General features: G+C 39.9%; 1 protein-coding gene across 1 annotated transcript; it reads right to left on the bottom strand.

Annotated features, from left to right (window-relative positions):
• Positions 1 to 15,476: 15,476 nt before the first annotated feature.
• On the bottom strand, positions 15,477 to 18,366 carry LOC113289686 (cinnamoyl-CoA reductase 1-like). The gene is made up of 6 exons (XM_026539020.1): positions 18,134 to 18,366; positions 17,311 to 17,480; positions 17,035 to 17,220; positions 16,612 to 16,774; positions 16,135 to 16,324; positions 15,477 to 15,899 (listed from the first exon to the last, which is right to left on the bottom strand). Exons 1-6 carry the CDS (start codon positions 18,243 to 18,245, stop codon positions 15,767 to 15,769), a joined length of 954 nt encoding a protein of 317 aa, XP_026394805.1. The 5' UTR covers positions 18,246 to 18,366; the 3' UTR covers positions 15,477 to 15,766.
• Positions 18,367 to 18,691: the final 325 nt, after the last annotated feature.

The raw sequence follows: 18,691 nt of genomic DNA on the forward strand, positions 1-18,691 counted from the left end.
GGAGAAGATGGTGGAGAGGGTATGGCTCGACTGTGTTTGGGGTAGGGGGTGTGTTTGGGTTAGGTGGATGGGCTCGGGTACTAGGGTGTAAGGCGAATGCATCGAGTCATGATGTTCTGTGACTCTGAGCTGCGAGATGCGAAGCTGGTAGGTAGATCGGACGGTGATGCGAAGGTAAGCGATGAGCGACCGTTGGATTATATGATACAACAAAATGAACGGTACTTGATGGAGTTAGGTACTGTAGTGTTAGGGGGAGATATCAAACTTTGATGCACAGCAAGGGAGCGACCGTTGGATTCAACTACCATCTAATCTGAAGGCTTGGAATTTCAGCGCTGTGGTGCTCGGCAGAGACTTCAGATTTTGATGCTCTATGAAGGAGCGACCGTCGGATGCTTCTGAGAAATGATCTGATGGCTGAGAACGGAGGCGCTTTTGTGTGTAGAAAATGAGGTTGTGCGCACCATTCTTCGCGGCTTCCTTGCGTAATTTCTTCCGGCTTTTCACTACTTTTCTGCTCTTTTCGCTCCGCGACTCATCCGAACTTTATTTATTACCTAAAAATGCAAAATTAATTAATAAAAATATTTATTCTTGAAAACAATGAAAATACAGAATATGGGATAAAATGTAGAATTAATGCATAAAAGATGAGTTAAAATGCCAACAAAAGGGATAAATATATACAATATTTGGCACTCATCAACCTTGCAGAGAGACCTGGCAGCTTCGGTAGGGAAATGCTGATCCTTAAGGTGACGAATCAATCCACTCCTGGAATACCCTAATCCACCAGTACCCCCTTGACATCCATCAAAGTTAGCAAATGGACAAGGGATCTTGTCCGACTGCGAAGAAGAAGAGGCCTGGGAGTCAAGGTTGCCATGAATGATTTCAGAAGTGGTAGCAGATCGTAAACGCGGTCTGGGCATTGCATTTTCCAACTGGAACTGGAGTTTCAAAAGAAAACCCTAAAAAGCAATGGCAGACAGGTGCATCAATATGCAGTTTAACAATAATCAGAGGGGAGAAAGGGAGATATAGCATTGAATCACGAACGAGGGATGGATTGATCCTGGTTTTCAATCACCAAAAGAACCCATTGCCGATCGCCGGGGCTTCTCTCTCCACCAGTTATTATTATTATTATTATTATTTTTTGGAAGAGAAACTGAATTTTTTTTTTATTTTTTTTTAGAGTAATAGATATTAGTTTATAAATGAAAAAGTACTGAGAAATTACAAGCTTTTGGTTGGCAACCAAAAGTAATGAAAAAGTACTGAGTAATAGATATTAGTTTATATTAGTTTATTATTATTATTATTATTATTATTCAATATCAAAATCAACATTACAAGGAATGGTAGGAAACCTAGCAACAAGCTGGGCGCCAACACCTTTTTGAATAACGATCCCTAACCGATGAAAAAGAGAATTGCACATTTTGAAATTGGCATCATGTCGTGCCATACAATTCCTAATTCGCTTCAGAAAAACAACAAAATCCGTACCAAGCTCACCAAAGGTGGAAAAGGCCAGCACCCCAAATCCATACCCGAGTGAAGAGCAGACGTCCAAATATTTATTATTCTTGCGAGTCACAGCCGCTGAAATGGCATGACCCGGAGCGGAGCCGCGGGTTCTTGCACTAGTGAAAGGGGAAACACCGGTGACATCAAGACACACATCTCTACCATCTTCCCAATTATAAGCCATAATATCTGCAGGTCGAAGATCCTTGCCATTGATGACACCCACGGAAACCTCTTTCCTGACTACCACACCAGCTCTAAAGCACATATCAGCCAAGATGTCTTTCACCAGATCATGTCTGAATTTAATCCCAACTTCACTAGCACAGTGGATGACATGATCGCCGAAGATATCCATGGGCTTGCCACAACAAGAGCATTTGCTGCCTTCATCAAAAAGGGGTATGCCTAGACGATACTGCAATACCGAGCTAAACTGTCTAGGCCCAACAGCCTGATCAAGGCCGGGTATAGGTATAGCTTTAAGGAAGTCCATGGCATGCTCTCGCCTATTGCACTGCCAAACAGCAACCTCACGAGGAGATGGAGCAAAGCTGGAAGGAACCTGGTCCCGAACTGTGCCAAAATAGATAGCCTCCAGAGACTTCATGTATTTGGAGGCGGTATCGTTAATGTTGAAGTTCGGGGATGAAATCCTACAGGCTTGCTCGAAACGCAACAAAGCATTGTGAAAACCAGGGCAAAGGTCTGATGTTGCAGGGGTCTTCAGAATAGAGAGATGTAGATGCCGCGTCTGTAGTTGAGAAGATAGGAAGCAATAATGCATGGTATCGGCCATTGTGAGCACCCCAAGCCCCCCCTCTTTGATCGGCAGTGTGGCCAGACGCTGTTGGACCTTACCAAAACCAGCATTATCCCCCACAACGAGACGCCGGAGATACTGCATGAGGTAACTGTCAAAACGCTCTGCAGCAGGCAGCAAGGCCATCGGACAGGTAGTGCGAAGAGCAAAAAACAGTCTCGATAACCCAGTGCAACTACGAAGGAGTAGGAGTTCGCATTGAGGGTCACACAACACTTGAATCTTGTCCATAAGTTGAATAGTTTTGTCAACTCTATGAGCCACAGTGCGGCAAAAAAGCTTGGGTCTAAACTAACAGGGCCACCAAGCAGCTTCACTCCATCTGTAGCCTTGCCAATATTAACCGGGAAAGCAGACTCCCTCCTCGGATCAAAAGAGGGCCAGAACAATTCTGTCTTGGCAATGTTTAAATGCAACCCGTAGCTTGGACCAACATCCTGCAGAATCTTGAAGGCCTTGTAAACCTCCAACGTATCACCAGCTATGGTGCCATCATCCAGGTACCAGGCGTTAAAATCAAGAGTGCAATTGGACGCAATCTTCTCAATGAGCGGATGCAAAGCTAGTGCGAATAATAGGGGACCAAGAGGGTCTCCCTGCTGCACCCCCTGTGTTGAGGAGAGGATATGGTCCCGGTAATATAACCTGGCAGGCTTCATGTAGCAGAATTCAACCCAATATGCAATACTAGGACAGCGAGCACGTACCTCCCTTATGATGGTAGACCGATCAACGAGATTAAAGGCGTTGGTGAAGTCGATCAGCAGCATTGTTTTGGAGGTATCAGAACCACAAAGCTCGAGCAGTCTGTTGGCTGAATGCAGAATCCCTTCGCCTCCACACGGAATACCAACCCCGTATTGAAAATTTCCCAGGTAGGGGTTCAGACTTTTACAAACGGAATTGGCAGCCAATTTAGAGCAGAGCCTGCGCCATATTGTACCCACAAATGGGTCTCAAACCACCTCCTGGTTTGAGCAGGGGCGTCAAAGGCGCGCTGGAACAAACTCACCGAGAATTGAAGGACATTTACCTGCAAGCCAAAGATTCACAACTCCAGTAATCGACTGCAGGTCATCCGCAATAGCTGCGCTAGCACCACTCATAGCATCCAATAAATGTTGCTCTGAGGCCATCTCTGCCACAAGATGTCCCTTTTGGGAAACTCTTAAGAGCCAAAACATCACTAGCCCCCATGGAGATAGCAGGTGCAGAAATGGCTTCTGTTGGAATGACAGGAGGCTGCGCTAAAGGGTGTTTCTGCTGGAGTTCGTAAAGAGTGTCTGGGGTTGGAGGAGCAACACCACTGGATGAGAGAATACGAATAGCAGGTGTATAGTGACCGTAACTCAACTTCTTTCTGCAGGCTACCAAATTTTTGCTGGACTTCTTTTTGCTGGCCACACGCTGCTTAGGAGGCTGTTTAGTCAGGTCTAGCAACTGTTGAACAAGGCTGTAACACCCAGAAGGCTCCTTCCAAGTCAACAGAGCGGAGTTGATCGCAGCTGCCTGTAATTTCCTCCTGTTACCAGATCGTTCCTCACTCGAGCTTTTAGGTTCATACAGATTAAGGGTGCAAATCGGCAAAAGGAGCAGACGTAACCAGACCACAAGGTTTGTGGGATTTGCGATAACAAAATCTAAAGCAGATTTCAATGTACGAGAGAAGTGAAGCCTGCAGTGCGGTGGAATACTTACCGTAGTAGTAATCTGGCGCTGCAACATTTGATTGAGTAACTCAACTGTAAGCCCGGCTTCTTCCTCACAACCTGAGACATTGGGTGCGTCAACTACGGCCGTAGGCACAACCAGAGGTTTCTACACCATGTATCAGGAAATCTACACCAACTCCATTAAACGGCCCTGGTATAACATCTGCAGCATGAGATTTGGATTTGCAAGGCATCTTCCAAGTATGGGTGGTCATGCATTTGGTGCAAAGCCAGCATTGCATATCTTGCAGAACACTTTCCCATGCAGTATAGCATAACCCTATATTCTGAATTCTCACCTTGCAGAGCGACCTGGCAGCTTCGGTAGGGAAATGCTGATCCTTAAGGTGACGAATCAATCCACTCCTGGAATACCCTAATCCACCAGTACCCCCTTGACATCCATCAAAGTTAGCAAATGGACAAGGGATCTTGTCCGACTGCGAAGAAGAAGAGGCCTGGGAGTCAAGGTTGCCACGAATGATTTCAGAAGTGGTAGCAGATCGTAAACGCGGTCTGGGCATTGCATTTTCCAACTGGAACTGGAGTTTCAAAAGAAAACCCTAAAAAGCAATGGCAGACAGGTGCATCAATATGCAGTTTAACAATAATCAGAGGGGAGAAAGGGAGATATAGCATTGAATCACGAACGAGGGATGGATTGATCCTGGTTTTCAATCACCAAAAGAACCCATTGCCGATCGCCGGGGCTTCTCTCTCCACCAGTTATTATTATTATTATTTTATTTTTTTGGAAGAGAAACTGAATTTTTTTTTTATTTTTTTTTTAGAGTAATAGATATTAGTTTATAAATGAAAAAGTACTGAGAAATTACAAGCTTTTGGTTGGCAACCTAGCAACAAGATGGGCTCCAACTTCTTTTTGAACAACAATACATAATCTATGAAAAATAAAGCTACCTCTACCACAACTAGCGTCATTGCTAACTAAACGATTCTTCAGACACTTGAAAAAACACAAAGTATCCTCACCAAGTAATAAATTTATTATTATTATTATGAAAGGGAGCCAGAAGGCTTTTATTAAGAAAACCAAGAGTCGAATTACAAAGATTTGGCTGGGAGACGCGCAACAAGTTGCGCCCCAATACCTTTCTGAGTAATAATACCTAGCCTATGGAATAAAGAACTTCCTAAGTTGTTGTTGACATCATGAGTAGCCATGAAATTCTTCAATCTCTTCAAAAAGTCTATAGTGTCTTCCCCTAGCTCTCCCAAAGTCGAAAAAGCCAGAACACCAAAACTATACCCATGTGCTGATGATAAATATGCATATTTGGTTCGCTTTCGGGTAACTGCAGCAGAAATAGCATGGCCAGGTGTGAAACTACGGTTTCCACCTTTGGAAAATGGCGAGAAACCGGTAACATCAAAGCATATATCCCTACCGTTCTCCCAAATGTAAACCATAATGTCAGCTGGTTTGAGGGGGGTACCTCCACCGGATGTTTGGCCAACTGAAGCTTCTTTCCTTGCTGCTACACCGGCTTTATAACACAACTCCGCAAGAATATCTCTTACCATATCGTGGCGGTATTTCAGGCCAACTTCGCTAGCACAGTGAATAGTGTGATCTCCAAAACGATCCATAATCCTGTTACATCATAAACAACAGCTATCCTCGTCAAAGAGATGTATACCAAGGAGGTATTGCAGCATTGACCTGAACTGGCATGGACCAATGGACTGGTTTAAGCCAGGAATAGGTATGGCTTTGAGATAATCTTGCGCATGGGCAATCTTATTGCACTGCCATAATATGGAGTCGCGTTCTGTCAACGTGAAAGTGGTTGGAATACTCTTCGTGATTGCGTCGAAGTAACGTTTCGCCAGTAAATGCATGGGCTGTGGCGCGATATCACTTATGTTGAAAGACGGATATGATAATCCACACACTTGCAGGTACTGTGCCAGTGCGTTCTGGAAGTGAGGACTGGAAACTGTGGTGCCTTGCAAGATCGTGTTTTGAAGATGTTCAGTTTGTACGCACGATGCTATGTAACAATACTGGGTGGTATCGGACATTGTGTACACTCTTAATCCACCCTCCGAGAGTGGAAGGGTAGCAATACGCTGCTGAAATTCTCCAAAACCAGGGCCATCGGCAGTGATCAGATAGCGCATATATAACATAAGCTTGTCATCGAAACGAACTTGAGCTGATTGCATAACCTGGGTCGCGTGGTTCGCATGGAGAAATACAACTTGGAGACACCTGCACAGTTAAGAAGAAGGAGAAGCTCGCTCTGAGGGTCTTTTAACTTTTTGATACATTCCATCAGGTGAGTTGTTTTTTCGACTCTGGAAAGAATAGTATCGTTGCAAAACTGATCTTCTAAGCTCACTGGACCACCTAGTATGCGTACACCATTTTCTGGCCTACCAACATCAGTTGGAAATCCTCCGTTTGAGCAAAAACCCCGTTTTTTCCATATTTTCTCGAATATTGCTCAAACTGTCAAAAGCCAAAAAGTAAAATGGTCACACGACCGACTAGGCTAATCACGGAAAATAAGATATTATTATTTTAATATTCTCAAAGTATTGGTCGCACGATCAAAGCTCTACTTGCTCATTCGAGCAAAATCGAGAGTTTTAGTCAAGATCAAATTCTTCTGAAAATCCAAAATATTTGCTCAAACACGCACCAGAAAACACCAAAATTCTCAGGACATGGACAATATGGTGACACGGGCATGCCACCTTGACCGACCAAGGCCGGCCCTTAGGCTTGCAAGGAGCTGGTCCCACACATCTTCTTAATTTTGACCTAATTAACTTTCTACAGTTCATATTGGGTTCAAACTCTTTGCAACCAACTTGGAACTTGCTCAATCGACCACCACCTGGTCCCACAACCACCAATGGCCGGTTTCATATCCCTTGGTTGGTCCCTCATCTCTCCATAATTAGGTTTTATTGCTTAATGCTCAGAGGAGCACTATGTTAGCCATATGAGTACTTTCATATCAACCATATTCATCTTTCTCATAACTAGTTCAAATGACTCATAAGAAATAGTTGACAGAGTTGTTCAATTGCTTAGGTCTTTATTCATATACACAATTGAAACAAAATCGGTTTGATTTACTTGAATCAATTCATGAAAAATATAGCCATGGTTTACAAAGATTGCATTTCTTATTGATTTATTGTTTTAAGTTCATGAACTTCCGATTTGAGAAATAACCAGCTTGGGTACGCATACGGGTACGTGTACCTTAGCTACCGGATTTGAGTTTTGAAACTTGGCAGAAATTTTCGGTTTGAAAACTTCCGTGAGTACGCGTACCTAAGGTGACTGGTTTTCCAGTTTGTAAACTACAAACTCCAGCAGAAATTTCCGGTTAGAAAACTTCCGCCAGTACGCGTACCCAACCTGTCTCCTTTACCAATGTCGCATGCACAATGCACATAATTGGTTTTTGACACATGGATTTATACACTAATGTGCGAACACACTATATATGCTTATATCCATATTTGGTTACATAATCTCAACTCAACATTTCAATCATTGAAACATTGTTCTATAATGTTATAACAATCGTTATTCATGACTATCGTCATCGAAGCTATTTTCAAGATTGAAACGTCATCATGACTTTCGTCACGGATAAAGATGAAAAGTGGTTAAAGCAAAAGCTTACCAACACGTATTTCGAGAAAAAGATAGGCGAGTAAACTCGGCTCGAAATAACAAATGTGTATGTATGAAAACTATTATACTTATACGACTTTTTCTCAAGAGTAAGAGATAGAGAGATATACTTTTGAGTGATAGATAAGTTCAAGTCTCCACATACCTTTTAGTCGGATGAAGTTCCACTGATTCCTAGAGTAGTTCTTCGTCTTCGTAAGATGATCGCCATGGAGTCTGGAGCTCAACTACACTAATCTGTCCTAAACCGAGACTTAGCTATAAGTAGTCTAGAAATCAAGATATATAGTTTTGATAACTAAACTTGAAAAACATGCTTGAGATAGCAACACATGCGAGTTCGACCGAGAAGTGCTCTAATACTTTTCTTGTATTACCTCCGCTTTTCTTCTGCGTCATCGGGTCTGTTACTATCCCTACTCTCTCGTCTTCGATGTTAAGCGGCTAATCGACCTGCTGATCCTCCAATGCGCCTGAGCTGGTGCCTTCTTGGTATGTCATGATGGACCAGAGACGAGCCTTTGGGTGTGGTCGCCAAATGTTAAGGGTGGAATATGAGTTTGGTCCTACACGTCCTAGTCACAGCTATGACAACACTTTTTCCTAGAATGGTATGAGAGAGAGTTTGCTTTCCGTTGTACTATGTTCTTCCCTATATAGGCTTTCCCATAAACCCTTCTTCTCATGACATCGTGCCACATGTCATAGAAACTCCCTTATTTACCATTATTTCCATTCCTCCAATATTACTTTATACTTCTCCATAAATCCCTTCCTTGTCCTTTCCATGCCTTATTGGACTTGGGCCTCAGTGCCCTATGTTCCATGGTGGGATTCCCCTCCTCTTAGGCTTCCTAGCCCTTCTAAAGAGTGTTCATTTTCATGTATCAACACCAGCAACACTGCTTCAGCCACATCAAGCACATCTACAACCCCCTGTTGATAGTTTGTTGTTTTCTCTACTCCATCTAATAATGGATCAGGCCAAAACAATTTGTAAGTAATTGTCAGAGAGTAGAATATTGTCAAATAAAACTCTCAGAGAAGATGAAATTCTATTTCATTGATTTCTTGATTCTTGTTTTTCATTACAGACACTAGACAGAGACTCATATATTTATTGTACTGACTAACCGACATATTACAGCTATACTGGTAATCAATCAATAGTAAACTGACACGTAACAAAACACTAAAACCAATAAACAGTTAACACCTGTGAAAGTTGACAGTGCACTCAAGTGATTCACACGTTGGAAGACTTATTTCTAACACCCCCCCCCCCCCCCCCCCCCCCCCCCCCCCCCCCCCCCCCCCCTCCCCCTCCCTCTCTCCCCCCGCAACCGCAGTGTCTAAGAAGAAGTAGAGACACTGAGCTTGGAACGCAGAGTAGAAAAGCGAGTGGAAGCTAATCCCCTGGTGAAAATATCTGTAATTTGATCATGTGTGGAGATAAAACGTACCTCTAATGATTTGGAAGCAACCAGTTCTCGAACATAGTGAAAACCAATCACTATGTGTTTCATACGATTGTGAAAAATTGGGTTTGCAATCAGATAAGTTGCACCCGTATTTTCACACCAAAGAACAGGCGGTCTTGGTAAAAAAAAATGAAGTTCTGACATGAGATACTGTATCCAAATGATCTCGGATGTAGCATCATCCAGAGAACGATACTCATCCTCAGTGCTTTACCTAGAAATTGTCTTCTGCTTTCTAGAACACCAAGAAATTAGATTAGGACCCATAAAGATGGCCATGCCAATGGTAGAACGCATGTCAGTAATATCTCCAGCGCAATCTGCATCTGAGAATGCTTGAATTTGCAGAGAACTAGATAGTTTAAATTGCAGACCACAGCCTAGTGTGCCTTGTAAGTACCTAAGAATGTGCTTGACTGCAGTCCAATGAGCTACAGTGAGAGACTACATAAATTGGCAAGCCTTATTTACTGAAAATGGTATATCTGGTCTGGTGATAGTGGCATACTGCAAAGGACCAACTACACTTCTATACAAAGATGGATCACTAAATGGTTCAAAAGGGGCAGTAGAGTGTGTGGTAGCAATAGGTGTAGATGAAGAATGAGCAAATGACATTTTTGTCTTGAGTAACATGTTGGATATATATTGTTCTTGAGAAAGTAAAATACCTTCACTGTTTTTAGAAGCTTGAATACCAAGAAAGGAGTGCAATTCTCCCAAATCCTTGATTGCAAATTCTCTACTAAGATCAGAAAGTAAGTGATCAATGGCAACATGTGAAATTCTTGTGACAAGGATGTCATCAACATAAACAAGAACATACAAGGTTGCAGAAGATGTAACTTTGAAGAATAAAGAAGCATCTGTCTTGGAAGGAAGAAAGCCACATTTCAACAGAAAATGACTAAGTCTGTCAAACCAAGCTCTTGGAGCTTGCTTCAATCCATATAAGGATTTTGAAGTTTACAAACATGATTTGGCAAAAGCGTATCAGCATACCCTGGTGGCTGAACCATAAACACATCTTCTGATAAATGACCATGCAGAAATGCATTTTAATATCAAGTTGTTTGATGTTCCATCCCCTGTAGAGAGAAATAGAAAGTATCAATCTGACTGTTGTTGGTTTGAAAACAGGACTGAATGTATCTTGATAATCGATGCCTTCAACTTGATTAAATCCTTTGGCTACTAATCTAGCCTTGTATCTCTCAATTGTACCATCAACATTTCTTTTGATTCTAAAATCCATTTGCAGCCAATGACATTGTCAGTTGAGCAAGCTAACACCAATTTTCAAGTTCCATTTTGCAGTAATGCATTTATCTCCTCATCCATGGCATCTCTCCACCTTGGATCTTTGCAACCTTCAGAGTAACAAGTGGGAACTATAATGTCTTCACAAACAGTTTGAACTTCTGAAGCAAATACTTTTGGTTTAAAGATTCATTTCTTTCCTCTTGTTGCCATAGAATGATCATTAATAGTTGGAGCAGGTGTAGTTACAGGAACTGAAGAAGAAGCAGTAGATGTAGGTGACTAGTCAGCATCTACCTCATTATCAATAGCAGCAGAAATAACTGTAGATAATGGACTCTCCATATGTGAAGTACAAGTATTGCCAGAAGATACAGCTGTGAATAGTTGATGATATGAAAAATCTGATTCAGCAAATATAACATCTCTTGATATAATGATCTTGTTGGTAGAAGGATTGAGACATCTATCCTTTGTGCATTTTACTGTAACCCAAAAATATACACTTGCCTGATCTTGGTTCCAATTTATGAGTATTGAATGGTCTGAGACAAGGAAAATATGCACATCCAAAAGTATGCAGTAACTGGTTATCAGGTTTGATCTGAAAAAGGCACTCAAGTGATGAAATTTGTTGTAGTGTAGGTGTTGGAAGTCTATTGATTAAGTAATTGGAAGTCTCAAAAGCATAGCTCTAATAAGTAATAGGAAGAGAACCATGAGACAATAGAGCAAGTCCAGTTTCTACTATATGCCTATGTTTCCTCTCAGCATTTCCATTTTGAGCATGAGCATGAGGGCATGAAACTCTATGTGTTATGCCACAATTATCCAAATAGGTATACGCATTTCTATACTCTCCTCCCCAGTCAGATTGAATAAATTTTATCTTTCTGTTCAGTAGATTTTCAACATGAGATTTGAATTTGATGAAGGTGTTAAGGACTTATGACTTATATGTCAATGGATAAATCCATGTAAATCTGCTATAAGAGTCAATAAAGGAAACATAGTACTTATATCCATTAATAAAGAAAATAGGAGAAACCCATACATCTGAGTGAATAAGATCTAAAGAACCATACACTTTATTGGTACTAGTAAAATATGGTAAAGCATGACTCTTAGCTACTTGACATGCGGAACAAACTTGAGAAGATAAATTTGTATCAATTACTTCATCTATAGAAGATAAAACATGATTCAAAGTGTTATAGGCAGGATGACCTAGATTATTGTGCCAATTTGATGATCTTGTAGTAGAAAAAGCTTGCTTGAGTTGAGCTGCAGAGAAGTCCAAATGATATAATCCATCTTTAACAGGGCCACTAAGAATAACCTTGTGAGTAACCAAATCCTTCACAAAGAATGAATCAGGATGAAATTCAAAGAAGCAGTTATTCTCCTTTGTAAATTGATGTACAGAAATAAGATTCTTTGTAATTGCAGGTACATGAAGGACATTGGACAAAGTAAATTGAACATTGTCATGCTGAAAAGTAGAAGAACCAACATGAGTAATGTGCAAACCCGAGCCATTGCCAACTTTTACTTGATCATGACCTTGATACTCGGAATGAAGATTCATGTTAGAAAGATCAGAAGTGATGTGATGTGTATCCCCTGAATCTGGTACCCAAGCAGAATTAGAGGAATTTTTGGAAGCTGGATTATCATAAATTGCAAATGTTTCTGGTTCTGGACACCAAAACTCATCAGAATCTTCTCCATAGTAATCATAACTAGTGTTGTAAGCCTGAGCACTGGAGTTATCACTGTATCTATATTTACAAGTAGGAGCCAGATGACCATCTTTCTTGCAGATTTGACAAGGAGGAGAAAAATTGTTGTAATTAGCTTGAGATTGTGGTGGACAGAAATTGTTGTAATTAGATCGACCACCATGTTCAAATCTTCCAGTTCTACTACCAAAATCCGATCTACCACCACTATAACCACCTCTATAACCTCCACCAGCTCTATTACCTATATTTCCATTAAATCGATTAAATGTACCTCTATTAGAAAAATTTGAAGGTGCATATTGTGGAGGACCAGAGTAATGTTGATAATAAGCCGTAGGAGAATTCCAGTAACCAGGGTATTGAGAATCAAATGCTGAATAAGAATGTGTATTTGAAAAGTTTGATTGTTGTGTGGTGACATTGGCAGAAGCGGATGTGAGATCAGATTTAGACTCAGTATTCACACACAGTTCTTCAGAGAGTAATAATCCTAGTAACTCATAAGAGGTGATGAGATCATCATTCTTCAATTGTTGAGTGGTGATAGAGGTTTTGAAAGCATTGAATTCATGTGGTAGTCCTTGTAATATGAAATACAAGGTCCTCGTCAGAAATTGCTCTACCAATCTGTGCTAACTGATATGATGAATATCTAGCCTTATTGAAGTAAACAATCATTGGTTCACTACCTTTCTTGAGATTCACCAAATCAGATTTAAGTTGTATCAATCTCGATTTAGTAGAAGCATTAAAATTATGTTCTAATCTAGTCCAAATCTCATGAGAGAAGGTACAATCGATTACCTGTGAATGAGTTTCTTCAGTGCAGGCACTAAACAACCAGGATAAAATAGCTTGATCTTGATTAATCCAGTAATTGTAGAGCGGATTACGAACAAAATCATTGTCTGGATCAGGATCTGGTAAAGATAAAGCTGCAAGAACAGCTTCACCAGCAGGAGTTGATTTGCGAAAGAACTTAACCGGGCATTGAAACGATCCATCGACAAATCGGAAGAGATTATAACTTCGTAATAAAGGTACAATTTGAGATTTCCATAATGTGTAATTGGTTGCTGATAATTTTGATGGTGGTTTGAATGTAAGTGAGATGTGTTTGGTGGTTTGAATGTAAGTGAGATGTGTTTTTCAGATTCAACCATTATTGATGTTGTTGTTGGTGAAATAATTGTTTGTTTTGAAGAGTTTTAAGGTTTGAAACAGGTATCAGATACCATGTTAGAGAGTAGAATATTGTTAAACAAAACTCTCAGAGAAGATGAAATTCTATTTCATTAATTTCTTGATTCTTGTTTTTCATTACAGACACAGGATAGAGACTCAGATATTTATCGTACTGACTAACCGACATATTACAGCTGTACTGGTAATCAATCAATAGTAAACTGACATGTGACAAAACACTCACCTGTGACAGCTGACAGTACACTCAAGTGATTCACACGCTGGAAGACTTATTCTCTAACAGTAATTAAATTTAAAGTCACATTACAATAAACTTTGTTGCTAAATTACTAAGACCATAAATCTACAAAAGGAGTTTGCTTCAGTGAAAATTTCCAGACATGACTTGCAGAAGAAACAAGACTTACTCATATTGCGCACATGACGTACAATCCCTTCTCTTTTTCTCAATTATCTTTCTTATTTCAAATTCGCTGAAGGAAAATAAAGTTTTTGTGGGAAGACGCATACCTTCCAAAATCTCGATAAGAAATAAGCTACTAGCATTCACTGTAGACTGCAGCATTGGCCCAATAATAACTGATGGACAAACTGTTACAACATTGAGATCATTTTACTTTGCATATTGCCAAGCCTCGCTCTATGCTTCTATTTTGGAAAGGCAATAAAATTACTAGCACCTATAGTATAGATTAGTTTCTAAACGTATATAGTGTATCCGGAGCATGGGGAACGGGAGAAACCGATATCCTTATCATGAGAAAGCCAATGTAGAATTTGGTCACAACTATCTTTCCTATTAGATGGTTCCCTCATTTGCTTTACAAAATTCCTCGTCGGACCAACATGACTCGTCCATTGGTTCCTCACCATTTTGGGCTCACCACAAGAGCACCAATAGATGGCACAACACAACACAAGTACACAACCCTCTTAGCTTTGCTTTTGCATCAATACATGCCTTACGTACATTACGCCAGCCCATTAAAGAGGGCCCAATAAGTTCCACCACAAATGATAATACAGTATCTTTTTCGATATAAGACATGTTGGCACTAATCGAATAAAGCACTCGTCAATGAAATTGTTACCTCAGGGTTACGCATAGAACCTGAAGTAACAGGACTTGCAATATGAAATACTCCAATGCATCCTGCAATGGCAGAACAGAGGCTGTTGTAGTCGCGCAAGTCCGCCTTAAAGAGCTGCAGGTTTTCCACTGCGTTCTCCAAATTCTTCAGATGGGCATATCTTTCATCACCTCAAAGATGACGTTTAATGTGAATTTAGAAAAGAAGATAACAATAAACAACTAACACGCACTTAAGAAATTACTTCCTGATTTTATCTTCTGCTCGTACGGGCAAAATTCTCAAGTATTTGAAGCAAAAGTTTCACTAGGCTTAAATAAAATCAGAGAAAAAAATTTGGCACCATTCCAGTACAGTCGAAATTATCAGACTGGAGGGCATTTTTTGACATTAACAAAACCTTCATAATTAAGAAAATGATAAATTCGATTGTAAAAATTCATACTATCATCTACTATTAAAAAGATGAAAGATGAAGAGAGAAAGAGTTACTTGGATCTCTGACAGTTCCACAGACAATGTGACCTTTAGAGAGAAGATACTTGACAACCCAAGAAGCTAGAAATCATCCTGCACCAGTTTAACTCTTTGTTCCCCCATCCTTGTACTATACCTTGTCTCTCTCTCAAACTCTCTCAAGCGCCCAAACTTGATATATGTAAATACCACTGGAAGAGTCAAATGAAGTGCAGTGCCACAACCACATCTGTATGAGATCGAGGGGAATCAAAGTCTTCGATAATGACTGTGTGTTGTTGCAAAAACTAACACCTATTGAAGCAAGTCAATTGGGGTTTTGCCTGAATTTTTCAAGAGATGCAAGTCTGGTATTTGCAAACTTCCCATGAGAATTTTCGTTAACTTGCAACAGTATAAGACATTTAACACTATAAGACATTTCCAGTTATGGGTGAGGTAACTCCACTTTGACCATTTTTCTGAAAAGAATCATCCTTGTTTATTGGCAAAGTGAGATTTAGATAACCAGTAATACACTCAGACGTAAAACGGTTATACCCTCAAATAGTCGATTCATTCAATCCAACTCGAATCTATCACTAAGGCAGCACCAGTTTACCTAGTTTGTCAGAAACTTGAAAACAGGAATACATCAAAGAGAGAATTAGTTTGTACAAAACATTATTATTATTACATATAACATTCTGTTACAGAGAAACTACACGAGTAATCCTTTCAATGGACGCATATAGAAAGCTAAACACATGTACCTCAGTGCAAGATACCCTTCTCCTGGTAGCTTTTCACGGAGTCAACGAGGCTTTCTTCTAGTGTCATGTATTTCCATCCCAACTTCTCCAGTTTTTCACAACACAGGGTGGGTTGGTCTTCTCCTTCCTTGACCCTGTGAAAGATATATTGAGAAAATACCAAATAAAATTAGGAAATCTAGAAACAGACTTAGTTTCTGAACAGTATTACTCGAGAGATCACAATACGAATAAAGTGCACCAAAAAAAACAAGAATGGTTGCTGAAACTACAAAAGTTATTGGAACAATGCGTTGTTTATATTATATGCAGTAGAGAAAATATTAGAAGATAAACAAAAACACCAGTGTATTTATATATCCGACTTACTTCTTGGGGTAATTATAGTTGGGATACATAGTCTTGAGCTGATCGATCAACTCCTGCATTCTAACCCTATATGCAGAACATATATATCTCCCTTCTGCTTCAGGCTTCTCATATGCCAGCAATATTGCATCAGCCACATCACGCACATCTACTGCCCCCCGTTGATTATTTGCCATTTCTTCAATTCCTTCTGGTTGGATCAAGTCGAGAAAAGATACGTACGTTAAGAAATTAAAACTAGCACTACAATGACATGAAGCTCTACTACTAGAAGCTAAATTCCATGAAGGGACTCGGTTATAAACTCAAATATTCTGAGTGATGGAGGTTTCCAAATCTGCATTTACCGCAGAGCAGATGCCTAGACTCAAATGTGAAAATTTGCATACATAGCCTACATGCCCCTCCTCGCTTTTCTATATTATTTTTCTCATTCTAAACTCCCTAAGGAATGAAAAGATTTATGTGCAGAGATACCTTTCAAAAGCTTGATGAGAAATAAGCTACTAGCATTCATTGAAGACTGCAACATTGGCCCGATAATAATTGATGGACAAACTGTTACCATATCGAGACCATTCTTCTTTGCATATTCCCAAGCCTTGCTTTCTGCTTCTGTTTTGGAGATGCAATAAAAGTGCTAGCACCGATGGTAAAGAAAGGAGATTAGTTCTCAAGTCTATATAGTGTACCCGATGCACAAGGAGAGAAGTTGAAATCCTTAATTATATTAACCTCGTTGTGGTAACAATCCAAACGAGTGCAATACTATGAACAAGCAAATCAAAACTTGCACGATTTCCTTTCATAATTCAACTTCACTCGGCCAAAACTTTAAACTCTTTAAAGTAAAAAATTGATGGCTGAAGAGTGATAGGATGTCTCTTATTAGATAGTTACCTCATTTTTTTTACAAAATTCCTTGTCCGACCAACATGACTCATCCATGGGTTGACCCTTGGGCCAGTTCGGAATCATCATAACAGCGGCAACAGATGACACAACCACCACCCTCTTAATTTTTGCCTCAGTGCATGCTTTAAGTACATTACATGTACCCGTCAAAGCTGGCTCAATCAGTTCAACCTGCAATTTTTAACACACCATCCTTTTATGTAAAACATGCTTATTTTTGTAACACAAATTGAGGACACCATTAGTAAACGAAATTCTTACCTCGGGATTGGGCACAGAACCCGAAGGAACAGGACTTGCAACATGGAACACTCCAGTGCATCCTGCAATAGCAGCACAGAGACTCTTGTAGTCCAGTAAGTCAGCCTTGAAGAGCTGCAAGTTCTCTGCAGCGTTCTCCAAATTCGTCAAATGAGCATACTTTTCATCACCTGATAGACAAAGCTTATTAGTCGAATTTAGAGAAGGGAAAAAAAGAAGTACATTTGCAATAATTCCCAACTCAAAAGACCTCTTTTATCATGTGCTGGAAGAAACTCCAGCTCTGCTATTTAGACAGATATAACAAAGTGTTATAACTTACAAGCAATTATTTGCATTACAATTATGGGGAAATTCCCACAGCAGTGGCACTTACAAAAAAAAAAAAATGCATCACTCCATATTGTGTGGAGCTTGTAGTTGAGTCTAGTATGTATAAAGAATTCACTCTCTTAAGGTAATTCGATGCAAACATCAATCCAAATCTAACAAAAAGTTGCAGTTCAGTTTAAAATTGATAAACTGTTCTACTGAGAAATTCATTTCCGACCACCAATCATGAAACAAAGTCAGTATATAATAAGTTAAGAGATTCCAAAATCAATTGAATTAAGAAGTGAATCAACATACTACCAGATCCACTGATTGTTAAATATAAAACCTTAACAATTATATTATATAACAAATTAATAATCTAAGAAAATCGTCAACCTCAATGAAAGAAAATAAGAAAATAACATGTTCAAAAGAACAAGTAATAAAACGAGATTGAGGAGATCATCCACTTTTAATAAAATATTAATAGAGAGAGAGGGATGTTTACTTGGGTCTCGAACAGTTCCATGGACTGTGTAGCCCTTGGCGAGGAGAAACTTGACAACCCAAGAAGCGAGAAAACCCCCAGCACCAGTTACACAAATTCTTTGTTTCTCCATCTCTTCTAGTCCAACTCGCAAACACACTCTGGTAAATGGAAAAAGCAACAGGGAAGTCTTGAATGACTAGATCTATGGACAGAAAGTGTTTGAAATGATATACGGCACCCTTTTCATCTGCCACATTTTATCAAGGAGAATGTGTAAGTTGTGCGCTTTAGTATTTTTGACACCTACTTGGTTCCTGACAGTTGACACGCTTTTTTTATTTTGAGAAATTCTAGACGCATCAAGGATGATCCGAGAATAATCTGGCGAAGAAATCGAATGGTGGTCTTGGTAAAGATAAATTCTTTTATCCACTACAAATTTATTACATATTTAACTAATTGGAACCCTAACAACCTAAATTCCAAGCAGTGTACTACTACATTAGTTGAATAGGTTTTCGTGCTAGCATATCAGTGAGTCTCATGAGAAACCATGTCGAATGAGTCGAAGCGGAT

Source organism: Papaver somniferum, chromosome 6, assembly GCF_003573695.1.
Source record: "Papaver somniferum cultivar HN1 chromosome 6, ASM357369v1, whole genome shotgun sequence".
Taxonomy (NCBI): domain Eukaryota; kingdom Viridiplantae; phylum Streptophyta; class Magnoliopsida; order Ranunculales; family Papaveraceae; genus Papaver; species Papaver somniferum.